This window comes from Leptosomus discolor, chromosome 1 (assembly GCF_034619465.1).
Source record: "Leptosomus discolor isolate bLepDis1 chromosome 1, bLepDis1.hap2, whole genome shotgun sequence".
NCBI lineage: Eukaryota > Metazoa > Chordata > Aves > Leptosomiformes > Leptosomidae > Leptosomus > Leptosomus discolor.
This window is the reverse complement of record NC_141391.1, coordinates 23,196,406-23,213,664: the sequence shown is the minus strand read 5'-3', so window position 1 is coordinate 23,213,664 and position 17,259 is coordinate 23,196,406. Positions and strand designations below refer to the sequence as shown.

At 42.9% G+C, this 17,259-nt stretch overlaps 2 protein-coding genes across 4 annotated transcripts in view; one reads left to right on the top strand and one right to left on the bottom strand.

The window, feature by feature from the left end:
* The window catches only part of FLT1 (fms related receptor tyrosine kinase 1), a 113,033-nt gene extending 103,336 nt beyond the window's left edge, over window positions 1-9,697 (top strand). The window contains exons 25-30 of the mRNA XM_086481851.1: window positions 911-1,010; window positions 2,382-2,487; window positions 2,581-2,702; window positions 3,120-3,204; window positions 4,067-4,158; window positions 9,493-9,697. Of these exons, the coding sequence (XP_086337977.1) occupies window positions 911-1,010; window positions 2,382-2,487; window positions 2,581-2,702; window positions 3,120-3,204; window positions 4,067-4,158; window positions 9,493-9,697 (710 nt within the window). The remainder of the gene's footprint in view (window positions 1-910; window positions 1,011-2,381; window positions 2,488-2,580; window positions 2,703-3,119; window positions 3,205-4,066; window positions 4,159-9,492) is intronic.
* A 3,231-nt stretch (window positions 9,698-12,928) lies between these two features.
* PAN3 (poly(A) specific ribonuclease subunit PAN3) overlaps window positions 12,929-17,259 on the bottom strand; it is an 83,748-nt gene continuing 79,417 nt past the window's right edge. For all 3 annotated transcript variants that reach the window (XM_086476265.1, XM_086476273.1, XM_086476279.1), the window contains one exon: window positions 12,929-15,883. In XM_086476265.1, the coding sequence (XP_086332391.1) occupies window positions 15,743-15,883 (141 nt within the window). In that variant the 3' untranslated portion in view covers window positions 12,929-15,742. The remainder of the gene's footprint in view (window positions 15,884-17,259) is intronic.

Below are 17,259 nucleotides of genomic sequence, written 5' to 3'. Positions count from 1 at the left end.
ACAGATGCCACAGGATGAAGTAGAGCATGCAATCCAAAATTAAAACCCAGTGAAGATTTTTTTTCTCCTTTCTTTCACGTGGAAAGGGCAGGATACAAGATGTACACTGAGTGGGAACAACAATGACTGTCAGAATAGAAGAATCTTAATTGGGTTCAACATAAAGGCTGACAAAAGAGGCGAACAGCAGAGGAAACAATACTATACAATTCTCAGGACAATCAATCATTTATTAGTTTAAATACATGTTGTTGGTCAGCTTGCCAACTCTTGTGATTTTATGGTCAGCCTCATAACACCTGCTATTTTTTTCTTAAAGCCCCAGCTCCTTGAACCTGGCAACTGTCTGACTCTGAAAGGTCTTTTTTTTTTTCCTTTCATTTTCCCTTTTCCTGATTTTTTTTTTTGTCTACAGAAAAAAGAACAGCACAATCAGGCTGCATCTTAAAAACACAGAAACTAGGAAAATAAGGCAAATGTATTGTGATCTGGTTTAAAACCATGATTTTATTATTTTCAAGGTGGTTTTGAGCATTTGGGGTTCGTTAATAATCTGCTTACTAGAATTTGGGGTGTTCCAAACCAATAAAGTGATCAGACTCGGCTTTTCTTGAGGGATAATTTTCAAGTCAAATTCATGTGTATTTTTTTACATTCAGGGCAGGTAAGCACCACCAATAGAGCTAGGTTTGATCTTGCTCCCCTCCAAGGACCGAGGCTTACTGCAGTTGCCTGACTGCGGCAGCTGGCAGGGGCCAGACCCCACAGAGGGGGACCTCCCCAGGCTCCCAGCTCTGCAAGAAGATGCTACTCACCCCAAGTGTTTGAGGGGGACGCGTAGGGCGAAGGCTCCGTCACAGGTACCCAACTCAAGGCATGTATGACCCTGTTCTCCCAATGTTACCTCCAGGTGCCTCTCCTTATCCTGGAGTCCAAATAGATGAGGATTTCTGCAGCAGACTAAAGGAAGGCACAAGAATGCGAGCCCCAGAGCAAGCGACCGAGGAGATGTAAGACGCCTTTCTCTGCTTGTGTACCGCTGCCCTCCTGGGCTGCCTTGCAGATGATGTAGAAGTCTCCGCAAAAAGAACCCCATACCAACATAAGGAAAAGCAGCCTGATGCTGCCTCATGTCTTCTTGCTGTTCATCAGTATCTTCTTGCATCCCCTCTGCCCCTTGGCCCCCTGGCCCTCCTGTGGGGTAGGAGAGGGTTAGGAGGGATGTGGACCTAAGCCCAGGGTGCCACAGGGGCTGGACTCCGAGGGGAGCTGAGTGAGCAGCCTGGAGGAGGAAGGTCATTCATTCCTCTCCAGGTTTAATATTTACTGACATGCATACAGATAAGTGCCGGAGGAATGTGACATTATTAACGCTGTCTTGACTTAGGAAGCGACAGCAGAGGCTTCCTCACAAACACTCAGGTGACAAGGGTCCACCCTTTCCCAGAGATGGTGTCTGATGGCAGAGGAAGGTGATGAGGACCTGCAGCCTCCCACCTTGTGTCACCTGCAGGGTTTGTCCGAGCTTCTCCACTGCGAAGTTGGTTGTCACTCTCCTTCCCTACCTTCAGGTGCAGCCTCCAGCTGCTGCTGCATGGCCAACACCTTTTTGGAGGCCTAGGGGGTCCAGGTGAGACCCTGAGTTTGCAGCCCCTCTGCCCTGGGAGCGGAACACAGCGCCCTGCTCAGGGAGGCACCTGCAGCACACCAAACATGCACACCGTGGCACAAATCATTCAGGAGTGTGAACATATCCAGGGTATTTTAAATCTGGAGGCAAAATCAAGTATGTGTAGGTGTCTTCAGTGCCTTTTCGAGTGCTACGTCATGACTCTGAATAGCAACACTTACCAAAAAATAGTTCTGGAAGAAGAAAAAGGATGCAAGCCAGCCATGCCTATTTGGGAGTATTACCCATTGGCTAATTTTATTATCCTAGTGACAGTAGATAAGAGCTTTTTTTTTTTCTTCCACATATTTTGTTGCAGGAAGGAAAGCTCGACTCAACCAATACAAGGAAGTGACACATTCATATAAGTCATCTTAGGATGCCTTAACCTAAACATTGCCAGTTAATAGATGTTTAATACAAAGGTTTAATGCTTAATTAGGAATAAAAAAAGAAAGTATGACTAGTTGGCTAAATTATTCTTTTGATGTGGTCTTCTCGGTGTCTTGCGGGAAGAAGGTTTTTTCTTTTTTTGTGGAAAGCAAACTCTTACGTTTAGTCAGAGGCCTCAATGGTGTTGGAGAGCATCTTTGTAAAATCAGGCAGGCTCAAGAGTTAACTTTATTGATGATAAGCTGTCAGAGACTGTGCTGCCTTGGATCAAAGTGAGCTGTAACCCCACCATGTGCTCATTTTGCTTTTGTCCTCACAGCTACCAAATCATGCTGGACTGCTGGCAAAGCAACCCCAGTGACAGACCAAGGTTCTCCGAGCTGGTGAAGAAGCTGGGTGACCTGCTGCAAGCAAACGTCCAGCAGGTACTAATGTCAAATCCACACGCTGTCACCAAGGTAGGGGCAACCGGCCACGTGGTCCCAGGAATAACGCTTTTGTTTCTTGTTTGCATTTAGGAAGGCAAAGACTACATACCCCTCAATACGATATTTACAACAGAAAGTGGGGCACTTGATCCTTTGTGCAATGAAAGTTTTTCTGTTACGAGCTCAAGTTGTGGAAGCACTGAAAACGTCAGGTGAGATAAGGAAGATTAAGACTGAGTTTTTTGTTTGTTGGGTATTGTAGCTTGCTGCATAACCTGGGTTGGCCTTGGGTGGGAGAAAACAAAGAGACAGCCCACATGGCCTGAGTGTCCCACCAGCCACCAAGCCACCACCGTCAGGATCCCGCTGGGCTGGGATGGCCCATTGAGGTGTCCCTGCCCAGGGGGACCATCAGGTCACTGGGCTCCAGTGTTGTGAGAGAGGCAGCTATGTGGGCTCCAGGACTGGGGAGTGAGGTTTGGGTGGGGCCTGGTTAACAAGTCCCTTTTGTGTAAACTACCTCGATGACAGTTAGACAACTGGTTAAAGAAACAGAGGAACACCTAGCGCTTCCTGCTTACACACTTCACACTCTCATCAAAAATTGTCCTGCTTTTCTTGTTGAACAGATACATAAACACTTTCAAAATAAAACCACCCCAGCGCATAAAGACATTTGAGGAGCTCCCCATCAAAGAAAGGCTTGTATTTAATGTAAGTGACTCTTGGGCCAAATGATATGCCATTCATTTTTTTTTTCTTTATGTGACAGATTTATACAGAGAGAATCAAGAAGGGGTTTTACTGCTCTGTCAGCTCTACTGATATGAGGTGCAAGATGTGCTGTGCTTGCAGCATGGTGTTATCCCATGTCCCACAAACTGGGGACAGTAGATCCTTGCTGACCATGCAATGGGCTGCAAACACTCTTTTCTTGATAAGAAATGGCTGGTGCCAGCAGGCCTGCAAGGTATGGCTGCCAGAGTCCCATCTGAGTCCTACCAGTGTGGGAGAGCCACTTAAAATCCCTCGGGTTTGTGTTTTCATCTGAATGGTAGTGCACAAATGAGAATCACGGGTCACATTTCCATCAGAGGTTCCTGGTATGAATGAGTTCTGTTATCAGGCAGACAAGCTGGGGAAATGTCTACTGATGGGGCACACATACTGTCCTGGTAGGGGTGGGCATGGGTGAGAGTCTGGGGGAAACTTTTAGTGACCCAGTTGTACGCATTAAGCAGTGGGAGGTGGGAAAGGCACGGTAGTGCTCTCAAGGCTGAACTAGTGGTTGGCCACAACCTCACCTTGTGTGTAGACACCTTTCTTTTAACACTCTGTATCTGCATTAGCAGCGTATGTTTACTGTGCCCCAAAGCAAGGATGGTTCGGAAAGGCAATGTTAAACACCTGGGCACTGCGGCACCTCCAGCAGCACAGATCATCTGTCTCCTAGAGCTCTCTGAGTCTAAACAACCAAAGCGATGCTGAAAATCAGACCAAAGAGTAATTGAGCCCATTGTAAAAGTAACTTTCTACAGTTAACACCTGATAAGGTTGTCTGTCTTTTTTCTTCAAGGATTACCAAGCAGACAGTGGGATGGTGCTGGCTCCAGAAGAACTGAAACGCTTCACATGGACAGGCAGCAAGCAGAAACGGACACTCTTTGGGTCTGTATTTCATGTTTCCTTCTTCTCCTTCACAAAGGGCAAAGGAGGATTCAAGGTCCTTATGCTAAATCAGGCTTAGTGAAAGTAGCTGACATGTCCCTAGTCCCTGCAAACTCTTGCTGAGGTGCGTCCTGCTCCGTTGAGTCAGCAGGCAATCAGCTCCCACACCTAACCCTCCATACACCTTCAAGAAGACAAATAACCCTCAACCTCTTCAGTGCACATAAGAACCATAGGACTGTTTGGGTTGGAAGGGACCTTAAAGACCATCTAGTTCCAACCTCCCTGCCATAAGCAGGGACACCTTTCACCAGACCAGGTTGCTCAAAGCCCCATCCAGCCTGGCCTTGAACACTGCCAGGGAGGGGGCAGCCACAGCTTCTCTGGGCAACCTGTGCCAGTGCCTCACCACCCCCGCAGTGAAGAATTTCCTCCTAATATCTGATCTAAATCTCCCCTCTTCCAGTAGATGGCCAATATGATTTATTAGCACTCTATTGATCAGACTGATCCTCAACTTAATGCCAGGCTGGACAAGTGAGTGCCGGGGAGCACTAAACCAAGGTAGAGGTAGGTAACAATAGGAAACAAGCCCTTGGCAAGGGGGAGGAGGAATGTGTGGCTATAAAGGATCTGCAGTTGTTTCTGCAAGTCTCCAAGGGCACCCCAGCTGGGACAAGGCTCCCTGTGCTTGTTTTTGCCCTTCTTTTCCATGACTCAGCTAAGCACAGACCATTTAACACCCATGGGCTCAGGATGCTAAAGTGGCAACTTTACAATAGATGGATGTGAGGGCCTCTCTTCTCTTCCTGCCTTTAAGCACTTTAATATATTGGCCACCTTACTCCACCTAATTCCTGACAGCTGCCCAAGCAGGGAACTAGCGCTGCTCTAAGAAATGTGTTGCTCTGACATGAACTCTCTGTAAATGGGAAATGTTTATTTTCTTGATGCCGGCAGTGTCTCAGTTCCCAGCCGCTGCGAAGGTGGCAGTGTCTGTGGCTGGTTTCTGCTTGCTGCTCCCAGGCAGTCTGGGGACTGCCCAGTCCCAACCCACCGTTCATCTTACACTGGCAGGAGGTCAAGGCCATCCTGCCATCCTGCCTACGCCGAACTTGTCAGCGACTTGCAGCTGGGGAGGCTGGGAGGTGTAGTATTGTCTCAATGAACAATTGGAGCTGGCTGAAACGTGCAGTCAAGGCAGAGAGGACTTGCTTCGAGAAAAATTCCAGTGACTAAGAGGGCGTTGGTTAAATGCACAGAAATACATGTACGAGAGCGTGCACGCTCACACAGCCAAAACACAGGGTGTGCGGGGTAAACGTGCCACTGGCAGGAGTCAGTAATGGAGCACTGCTCACGTGTAGCAAAGCTGGGGTGATTCAAGCCCCTCCAAACAAGTGTTGGAAAACCCTTTCTCCTGCCTTGACCACTCACATTTCAGAAAAGTCTTGTGAGCAATTCTGTGGTGCTTTGATTTTATTGAGACAGTTTTCCATACTCTCTTTTAAGAAGCCAGGTATTACAGAGCTTGGAATGCGTGTGGATATTAGAAGGCCCAAAAAGACACAATGTTTCCTAGAAGCAGTTTAACCCATTTTTTCTTTGTGTAAATGTGATATTTCTGAAGGCTGCTGTCAGCTGCAGAGACAACATAGCAACCTCCCCAAATGAAGTGTATGAAATGCCTTTTTCTTTGCATGGCACAGAATATGTGGAGTGTGGCCCAAGCATCCCTCTGGAATTGCTTTAAGGACCATTTTCAGCTGCAGAAGGAAAAGGAATGCTTGGATGGGAAAAAAAAATTGAACTCCACAGTGGCTGCTAGAATGCACATTCTGGGGGCAACAGAGCAGTTGGCTGAGAACATACAAGGTCATCGAGCCTGCAAGCTAAACAAGCAGTACTGCAGCGCTATGCCAAAAAGCACTCATGTATGTGAATGCACGCAGTGACCCTTTTGTCTGCACGCATTCCGAAAACCGGTAGCTTCTTAGCAAAGCATCCTTTACTTAGGCTAAATCAGAGCAGTAAACAAATACCCCTGGAAGTTGAACAGTGGACAAGGTGGAGCCTGGAGGGGTTTGACACATGTAAGCTGATGTAACCTGATGCACAGCCCTGCTTCTTCCCTTGCATCTCAAGCACCCTGCTCTTTCTCTTGAAATGCTGACATTTCTGCTTGGCTTGCCTTGCAGATTGCTGGTTTAGGTCAATGGATTATCACAACAGCTCCAGAACAGGTTCTGAGCGAGGAGTAGCAGCTCACCATCAGGCCAGCACCAGGCTAAGGAAGCAGTCATCCCCCTCTTAGCAGCAGCTTACAGTTATATCACCTTCACCTAATTGCTCCCAGAGCACTTACCGTCACGCTGTAAAACTCAACACTGCAGTTTAGGACACAGATGCAGACAAATGCACTCGCTCCAGCAGGTGGGTCCTGAGCAGAGGCTGAGAGGCTGTGCCCTTGTGGCTCCCCACTTGCCTACAGCCTGGGGCAGGCTGGCCTGCCGTCCCCTGGGTTCCCGCATTTCCCTGCTGCCCAGGGCAGAACGATTGGGCTCGGCGTGGTTTTTTTTCCTAGTTTGAAGTATTCAAAATCACACGTGAGCCAGCCAGGTGGGGTGATGCTTCCAGACCAGCACAAGGATGTGTGTGTGCCCCGGAGCGCAGCATCAGAAGATTCACACTTGGTGGGGCCACATCTGCCACACCAGTGCTGAAGGACTGCATAGGGTAGAAGGAGCTTTGGCTACCAGTGTATCCCACCTGTCCCCACAAGCGCGCCCAGCATTTGTTTCAGAGTAAACTAATCAATTGACTCCAGGAGAGAACCAGTGCGTGCGCTTGTGCTCATTCAGCGTTGACCAGCCCTGGGGAAAGCAGAGCAGGGAGCCAGCTTACCTGACAGTGTCGGGGTACCCCACTGACCCAGGCGAGTCCCCTCCCCTCAGGCCTCCACTGCTGTGGAGGGAAAGACACCAATATGCAAAGCTCACCCTGGGTTTCACTATAGGAAACGAACATCAGCCTGAACCCTGGTGAGCCTCTCAGGCCCAGGTGGTGGCCAGGAGCTCAACAGAAATTATTGCTATGTGTCTTGGACTTGCTATTGCCATTGAGATGAAAGTAAGAGATACTGTGAATAGCAAAAAGACAGAGAAGTCTTTCCTAACTTAAGGCCTCAGATAAGATCCCAACAGAAAGATTTGGGGGCAGAGAAAGAACAACCTTCTGAGCGCTGCTCCTTTGCAAGTGGAAAGGATCCCAACGGCAACTCTCTTCTAGCTTTTCAGTATTGGTGAAAAAGCCCAACCCAAGTAAGCCAAAATCCCCAGGCTGGAGCAAACCCTTGAGTCAAAGCAAATTGCTAAGCCAAAAAAACAGTAAGACTCCACCACTTGTGAGCTGGAACAAGCATCTCAAGAGCCCAGTCAGCCTCTAACCTCACTCAGTTCTTGAATCTGCAGGACAGCAGCAGCCATTTCCTCCTCCAATGATCCCAATTAAAAACTAAATAGACACAGTTTCTAATTTACATTCCTAGAGCAGAAAGAAGATAGTCCACAGCTAGAGAAGACTTCACTGACTGTAAGCTCAGTCTCAAAATGAAGCCTGACTACTGATGCCAAAACCCCACAGGCTCCCTCAAAGCTCCCTGTGGGAGTGTGCCCAGGTACAGCCGTGCACTCAAGGTAAAATTAACAGATGCAGCTCTACTGGTATAAAGCTTTATTAATTAAAGTAGAGGCCAAGTCTAGCTCACAAGAAAATTCTCAGGATGCAAACATCTGATGATGAATGAAAGAAAGGATCAAAGCATGATGACTTTAAGGCTCATAACTTTGCATGCACACTCCACTTTTGCCAGCCTGCTGCTCTCTAAGACTTACAATTACAATGTAAATCACAGAAGCGCTTCTCTTTAAATGCATCACAAAAATTCCATTGAGTCTGTCACATAGTTATGGAATTTATCCTATGGCAATTACTTGTCCATCTGCCAACAAATGCAATATAAAAATATGGGATGTATCTGCAGTCCTCATCATGAGGGCTCCTCCTCATGAACTCCCTCCGTGTACAAGCAAATGGTAATGGGGTGGTCTTCTTGGGAGGACCCTCCAATTTCCTAAAGTAGGACACAAGACAGAGACCCCACTCCTTAAAAAGCACACAGGCTTGTGAGTTAAAGGTTCAAGAAACTGTGATACCTAAGAGAAACTGTTACTTCTCTGTTTCCCAGTCAGGAAAGGCCCTGTGTTACCAGTTCTAGGCTTTACTTAAAGATCTAGCCCTGCAAATTAAAACAAAAAGCAAAACCCTGGAGTCTGAAAACTTCAACAGATGTTCTGACTGTCTTCTCTGCAATTCAAGACTAGGGTTGCCAACGTTCCTGACCTTACAAACAGAGAGGGATGGAGTGTCCACAAACTTACAAAAATACAGGGGAGTGAATCTAATTTAGGCACTGTGGTCCAACATACATTTATATTAGGATTTCACACATAATCAACGATGGAAAATGCTCTGGCTTGTCCTTCATCTACAGATAAATCTTTGGTATCTAGTTCAATCAATGGTGTGCAAATTCTGTTTGCCTTAACTTTCTTTAGTATTGAGAGAGCCCTTTTAAGCACTGCACTCTTTTAATATGGGTGAGAAAATGCTGCAAGGCAAACAGTGTCTTTAAAAGTGGCTCAGCTGAGAAGACATTTAAACCCCTCTTGTAAAGGGCATCTTATAAAAGGCAGCCTACAGGTAACTGGTCCTTTGAGACAGGAAAACTCTAATTCAAACCAGCAGTTCATGCCTGCTGCCAAGAGAAGCCTCAGAGAGGAGATATGCAGACCTTGTGCCCTTCCTCATAAACATCAGCCATTTACCTTAAAAATTCATCCCACCATTAGGCTTTTGGAACACCTCCATGAGTAGCTTTCTGCTTTTGTCCCAAGGCTTGAGACCTTTCATTACTTTGCTCCTGCTCCAAAAAAAAACCCAGCTCCCTAGGGAAGAACATTTAGGCGTGGGGACCCTATGGGGATCCACAGCCCAGCAGCAGAACAGGTGCCAGACACTCCACAGTACTCTGCCCGCAATTAACAGCGATGTTCAGTCACAGCATCCCTGGTCAGAAGGGGACTCGAGGGGGACACAGGAGGGCTCTTTCAGTCCTCTGTTCTGCTCTCCCATTGAGCAATCCCATCTGCAGCACTGCCGTTCCCATCATCTGAGAATAAACAAAGCTGCTTTTGTGACGTGGCTTTGCTCAAGTCATTAAAACAAATGCCTGTACATGTTAAATGCGCTCACAGTGACGCTGCTCTGTTACAGCGTGAAAGGTGCCAGCAGGAGCAAGGAGTCGGTGCTTTCTGGAATAACTAAGCCAAGAAGCTTCTGCAGTTTCAGCTGTGACCAGCTCAGCGACTCCAAGCGAAGATATACATACGGTAATGCAGTGCTGGAGAAAATGAAAGCAAGCCATTCTCCCCCTCCTGACTACAACTCTGTCATCCTTTATTCTCAGCCACCCGTTTAAGTACTTCTAGGCCAAGATTTAAATATGCATTTAATCCAAAAAGGTCCTTCTGAAACACTGTCAGTTTAAAAACTTTGACCCAAGTAATTTTAATTATGCTAAAATTTAAAAAAGATGTCATTGGCTTAATGTCAGTGATCTGCTTTTCTACAGACTGCAACAAACATATACAAAATATAGCAAAATACTAATGCTTAGGCCTTGATTTTCCCAAACGCTGAACACCAACAGCTGGCACTAAAATTGCCCAGTGCTTCTGAAAAACCTGGATGGTCACCATTACAGAGAAAACCAGTTAACTGTTTGGTCCCTGGCAGCAGGATGGTATTTCATGCTCTAGTCAACCAACCTCTGCTTGGACTTGGGTGCAGCACCAGTGTCCCAGTCAGGAGAGGCAGCTGGGAGCCTGCATCAGGCACTGGGGAATTTGCACCCTATTGCTGAGGCCTGTGTGGTGCTGGAAAAAAAAGGATTCTTCAAGAGAGAAACAAGAAACAGACCACATTCTACAGCTTTCAGTGAAAACTCTACTTGGTGAAACTTGAGGGAAGGCTAATGCTCCAGGGAAGCTGAATTAGCAGGGGACGGGGCATTATACAGTTCTTACTGCTTCAGATGGCAAAGGCAGTAAGGAGTCTTGGGAGGCAAGGCTTTCACATTTGTGTTGCAAAACACAATTGGCAAGGCCAGAAGAGAACCAAGATCAGAGCCAGGTCTGCAACAACAGGGGATACATATCAATTCAGTTTGGACAAGTCTGCTGAAATCAAGTAAATATTCTTGAAGTTTTGCACTTTGTCAGTATGCCAACACAGACACACTGGAACCAAACCACAAGCTAGATATGTTAAAGCCAAGCTCTATCCACGAAACGTCGTGGAGCTTCTAACACTGCACTGATTATATTTTATTTATGGGAATCTAATCTGTCTGAAAAGACAGGAGGGCTACTAAACTGCATATACTTTAAATTAATCGATCAGTAAAGAGTTTGAAGAGATCAGATAGAAATGACAAGACAATCTCCTTGGAAAATTAGGGCAGCTTTTCTATGAAGACAGGTAAATTTAGATAGTTACCAGTATATATGTACAGGAATAAGAATGTATCATTCATTTGCAGCAGACTTTTGTATAGCATCTCAGAAAGGGCATGAGTGTCTTTGGTTCGAGCAGCATACAGATGCACTACCCCCATTCACCTTTGAATGCAATATTAAAATGAGAGTTGGCCATTTACCACAGTAGCACTGATGTCTTCCAAATCAACAACTACTGCCCAATCTCAGCTTCTCGTGGTCCACTACAAATATATATTAACTCAAATGCTACATGTAATATGGTTCTGACCTCTTAAAAATCAGCTTAGGAGCTGTGAACTTAATCCACTAACAGACCTAAAGGCAAATGACCTTTTGTGTATTTACAAAGAAAAATGATCTTGGATATTCAAGTAAAAGAAATATGTACCACTACTTCTCAGCTACATATCAATTCTAGATCATCCTGGCCAAGAGATCATCAGTTTTAAGTATCTATTGCACTGTCTCTTGCTAGTAAAGTGTATCCGATCTTGATCAAAACAAAAAGAAAGTTCAAGAACTGTTTCTTTACTCCAACTGAGCAAAAAGTTATGGCATGATGCATCTCAAAGGAAATGTTTGCACATTGTAAATATATAAATATGCTTTTTGTGCATAAATATTTAAGAAAACTGGACTACAAAGATTACTTTTATATGAACCCCCTAAATTTCTTCAGATGTGAATAACTCCTATTTTGTCTTGCATTTTCTGTCTTCATATAATGTATTTGACTGCTAAATTCATATAATAAAGTTCGCTTTTGAAAGGATGCACAGAGTTCTGCCAAACTAGTCAATCCAGTGCCAAAGGCTGCTGCAGCAGATGATTCAGCATGGGGCAGCACTAACACATCTGGGAAACGATCCATCCCATGGGCCACTTTTGTAGACCAAGGAGATTATGGAATAATCACACAGAAGGCACACTTCTCACCCAGCAAAGCAGAGTGATGGACACTTGTACTGCTCCCTGTGCAAGTGACATCCCCTAGATTCAGTACATCTAAGAAGTGCTTACTGCTGTCTAGAGGCAAAAATTCAACCCTGCCTCTGGGAAAGGCAAGGTTTCATGGTGGGGGAAGACAAAGCAGCCCATTGACAAACATCCATTCAACTGCCTCCCCATGTCTGGTTACTTCTGCAGCTAGAAGATCTGGTACAGACAAAGGGATGGAAAACAGAGCTGTGTCCCCAAAAAAGCCCCAGCTGTGACAAGAGTTATCACCTTAGGCCTGGTAGATGCTTTCTCTTCTTCAGAGAATCTCCACATCCTCACCCCATCCATGAGAAGCTGGGGATGCTGCCTCTACAGAGATGTTCAGTTGAGTGCTCTCTGCTATACAGCATTTTAGAATCCGAGGGGATCTCTGCAGATCGCTGCAGATAAACTACCCACAAGGGGGCTGGAAGGAAGCAGAGATGAAACTTTCTCTGGGGAGGCAGAGCGCAATAGGATTGCCTACTGCCGCAGGAGTTGTGTAGCTGTTGCTGCACATTACTAAGAAGGAAACTGGAGACTAGGTAAGTGCATCAATCAAGATTACTGCAGCTTATATAATAAAATTTCTAAACCACTGCAATTTAAGGGATAATGACTCCATGTTAAATGCATGCAGGGAGTATCGACAATTTCACATATATTGCACAAAATTTCACATTACATAAGCAAGGTCAGGATTGGATGGGTATAGGAGATTTCACCCCACCAGTAAATCATTTCCCAGGAAAATAATTCTGGGAAATGAAGCAGTCACGACTCCACTTGCAAATTCTCAGAGAAATTAATGTACTTTGTTACTGGGTAAAAACACCTCAATAAACACGAAATAACGGAGTTTCCAAAATTAGGGCTTGTCTAGTAAAGCAGATCTGATCTGACAGAAGCAGATGGGACTTGACTTGGAAGTTAAGGAAATGTGTGTTAGTATGATTCTAGTCAACAACACCTGTAAGTTTTATGACATCTGATACACTGTGAGTGGCAAGCACTAAACACACTTTGTGACTCATGACTGTTTAAACTCTGCATTGCAGACTCAGTGAATACAAAAGAAATATGACAGAATGAAATACAATTCCAGCACCTGGAAAAGCTGAAGTTGCCCTGTATCCAAGTTCAGAACTTCACATTGTCAAAATAAGGCCATGTTATTTCTGGTATTCTTTATTAAAAATACTGCTGTACACATGAAGAATGAAAACAGGATTAAAGATGAGTAACACATATTGGGATCATGACATTAGAACTTAACATACTGGTGCTTTTTAGGGGAAGCAGTTGACACCTGAATTACTGAAACAAGGGCAAATCAAAAATACATAGGTACCCTCAACATAATATTTACAATATAGTAAATACAGCAACAGAATTTAAAACAGGTACAAAAATTAAAATGACCAACATCAGATGATTTCAAAGGTTGTCCCTTCTGTGCTTTTAGCTGTAAAAAATAGGAAGGTTAGAATTCAATTTCCCATCAGGGAGGGCACATCCTGGTGGATTTTTTTTTAAATACAGATACACAGTTCTTCCTATGAATAGAGCAAACTACAACTTTAGGACAACCTTCTAAATGCAATTAAAATGGGGTAGAAGGGCTCTCCCCAAAAAAACACCCAAGCTGAACTTCAGACTGTTCAAATCATTCCCAAATACGGACCAAATGAAATAAATAGAAAACAAAGCTCAACTTTTTTTTTTTTTTAAATGTATTACCTGACACCAAATATTTTCTGGCTGACATTACGTATGAAAACTTATTAGCTGTCTACCTTTTTATTTTTAAACCAAGTCCTGAGGTTACTAGGGGCTGAAGCAAACTGACATTATGCAAATACACACAGGTTTGCAATTTAGACATGTCTTGCAGAGGGTGGTTTGCTGGTCTAAAAAGGATGAGAATTCAAGCCCTATTTTACCCCTGCCTTACACTTTCACAAAATATTGGTCCACAAATTAAATTTTCAAAGGTTCCCAAACCCCACAACTGAACAGATGATCCCCTTTCATTTTCAAAGAAAACAATACTGGAAAAAACCTCAGCCCGCTTATAAATTAAGCATTTCATATTTCTTCTAGAATACAAGTACTTCTTTTTTGTACAAAAGAATTACAATATGATTTGTCAAAAAACATATAAAAGACAGCTGCTCTTCCTCAAATACATGAGCTAATGATAAAAGACTGTTTTGCATGTTCACTTTTCAAAGTTCCTGTTCCTTTTATATTAAAAAGAACATTCTGGCAACTGTTATCATTTGAATATTAAACATTACGTTCCTTTAAAATTCATTCGATCAAATGCAACAATAATCAATTTTTAAACTCAACAACTGATGCTACCTAATGTGGATTCAACCACATTTCCTAAAATGTGTAAAGCATGTCCCTAGTCTTCAAAGCTTTCGATGTGAAGAGAGTTGCTTTTTTCTTGATGCAAGTCTCAAGGCGGAGAATCATTTTAAAGCTTATAAAAGTGGACAGAGAAATATTAAAAACTTCTCTGAAAACTACAAATATTGAGAATTATTAAAATTGATGTCAGTAACATCAGTTGCAAGTGCTTAGAGTCTGTCCTGACCTTTTGAGTTTCCACATTTTCTTCATGGTGAGCACCCAGTGCTATTAAAACATTCAGTGCTGGGAAAGGATAGATACAGTCTTCACTACTGCTTTAAGAAAAGAAATTCCTACATATTTGGCAGTCTTCAGTATCAAAGTGTAGGTGTTTAACTAGAAATCCCATGAATACCCACGTTTGGAGACAACTGCATGTCCAAATATTAGAAAGTTAATTGAGGAGGAAAATTCCAGACTTTTGAGACTGAATTACTTCAGGAATATTCATGTGTTGAGTATTATCAAAAGTAATATTACTTTGGGCTAAGCAGTGACTGCAAAGGCACAGCAGATCATTATCCCTCCAGATTCAGGCTGTAAAACTTGAAAAGCTCTTGATGCCAGACAACTGCTGTGTTTAGTTAATCTTCTTTTAACAGTGTCTTTGTATCTGTATCCAGTGTAGCGTACCATAATAAAGCTGTGGTTCAAAGAACAGAACTTTATACAAAAATTATACTGTAAATAACCTAAAGTAATACACTCCTGAAACTTCAGGCATTTAAACAATTTCTTTAAAAAAAAAATCTATTAAAAAAATTGCATAAATGTAAATGCTTCTGACTAGCAGGAAAACGTACAAACAGTTTTTAAAAGGCGCTGGTTGTGTTTTGAGCAAGTTTGATATGCTCCTTAAATTATAGATGTTTCCCATTATGCTATTTTCGTCACTTCACTTAGACAAAAGTTTAAATCAAATGACAGGGGACTTACTTTCCTTTTTTGTCAATTCACCGATACTTGACTGGTTTTAAAAAGTTTCGTCTTCTCACATTTCTTTGAGCTAACAGTGGGTGGCATACAGAGCTTGCATACAACACACTTTTACAGAGGTTACGAACTAAATGGTCATTAATAGAACACAATTTCTATTAAATTATTTACCTGGTCCTTTATGCTATTCTGGGTGCAAATAATATAAAAAATGAATAAATTTTGCTATATCCTCAGTGACAAAAATGTATCCCAGAAATGTCCTTGCAAAGAGTTTCCCTTAAGTATACAATGTGGCAAAACTTCAGAGATCAGAAAAGTCTTAAAAAAATTAAAATTAGTGCATATACAAGTGGAAAAAATAAAAGCAGGAACATCATGCACCTGATGTGTTCCTTAATCTAAAATAAATTCTTCACAGATAAAGCCTCCAATGGCAGCCTTAGCTCTAGGATAAGTGAAACATTCTTCCCTTCAAGTAACAGTGTACCTGACTGAAGTGCAAGCAGCTTTGCTCATCTCCTGTTTGTTTCCCAAATGTGAAATGAGATGACAACAACAATTCAGCTGTAGTGCAATTTGCTATTGGTTAAGTTCCTCAGCAATGTCCTGCATGCTTTCAGCAAATACTACAACTGACCATTTGCGGCTGCAATCAGTTCTTGAAAAGTATTTTCAAAGCAGCGTTTTAAATCGCTGTAAGTTACCACAAGTACACTCTTCTCATCTCTGGAAATGAGGCTTATTTTTTCTGGCACACCAGCATCTAACTGTAACAAGAATGCAAAAGATAAAATAAAAGAAGTGTGAAAGAAATGGCAAAACATTTCCCCAATAACAAAAGCAATCAATTTCTTGGCAAGCACATTGTTGTGGTGCAGTTCAAATCTGCTAACACCACCGAAAGGAAGGATCTGAATTGCACCACAACAACGTACTTGCCAAAAAATCGAGACATTTTGGTCTTAACCTGATGGACATTCCAGACCTTTGGACGAGGTTACCACTGTTTTCTTCCCTTTCTATAAAGCTAATAATCCTGCAGTGCTATCTTCCCCTGGGTAGAAAGCCTAGCAAAATTTCCATATAGCTCCCGATGAACAAAACCACATTTGACATCACATTTTCACGTAAGATCCACAAGCCTCCATGCAGGGTAGGTAAATTACTTCTTGCCCACTCTAAAATAAAGTAATGGATGGATCAGCCCCAGGTAGTCTGAAAACCAGTCGAAACCCAAACCTTACATTTTTGGCAGTACTGGAAACAAACTAATTCCTAAGCTGTATGGTATGTTTCACCCCTTAAAAAAAAAAAAATTATCTAGTTATAATCCATAAACAAATAGATAATTTGGGGTTAAAGATGAAAGTCTGTTCCACATTTGTTTACATCTTTTCTTCTGACTTCTCAAATTCAGTATTAAAAAAATTGTACGATACACTTCGTACTTTCAAGATGTACCACTAAATCCTAATTTGGAACAGAGGAATACTTTACATGCTGAAGTCCCTTCGAATACTTTGTCTTATGTTCTTCTCACTTTGCAAGAAATGTTCATCAATGGAGTATTGTCAGACTCTCTTATAATGCAAAACTTTTGTATCTCTGTTTTAGTTGATATATCGATATTTGCAAATGCTTGACACTACAAACTTTCTTGTTCCAATAGAGGTGGGGCAGAGACAAGTGGGACATGACTCTATTGAGACAATCTTTGGAAATACAACCCCAGCAGGATTAAATAAATGTATTATAATGTTGTACTGAATAGAAGAACAACAATTAATTTGTCACTGAGATGCTCCACTAGCTTCTGTCTGGAGCAACACAGCAAGTTAGAAATTTCTTGCATTTGTCTTCTAAAATAATGTTCTGAGCATAACCTTAAAAGCTGGAACATCCCCAGTTTAAAGTTCCTGCTTTGTGAATAGCTTCAGAAGGACAAAAGCAAGCCAATTAGCTTTTAATTCTTGTAGAGTAGGATAAAACCACCAGTCTCTTCCAACATCCATTACAAAATATTATCACAATTAAGGCGTTTGTGAAATATTAGCTACTGTTCCCACTAGCATCACACAAGAAAACAGTGAATTACCTTAATGAATGTAGGATATGGAAGATCTGTATTAAGAAAGCCACACAG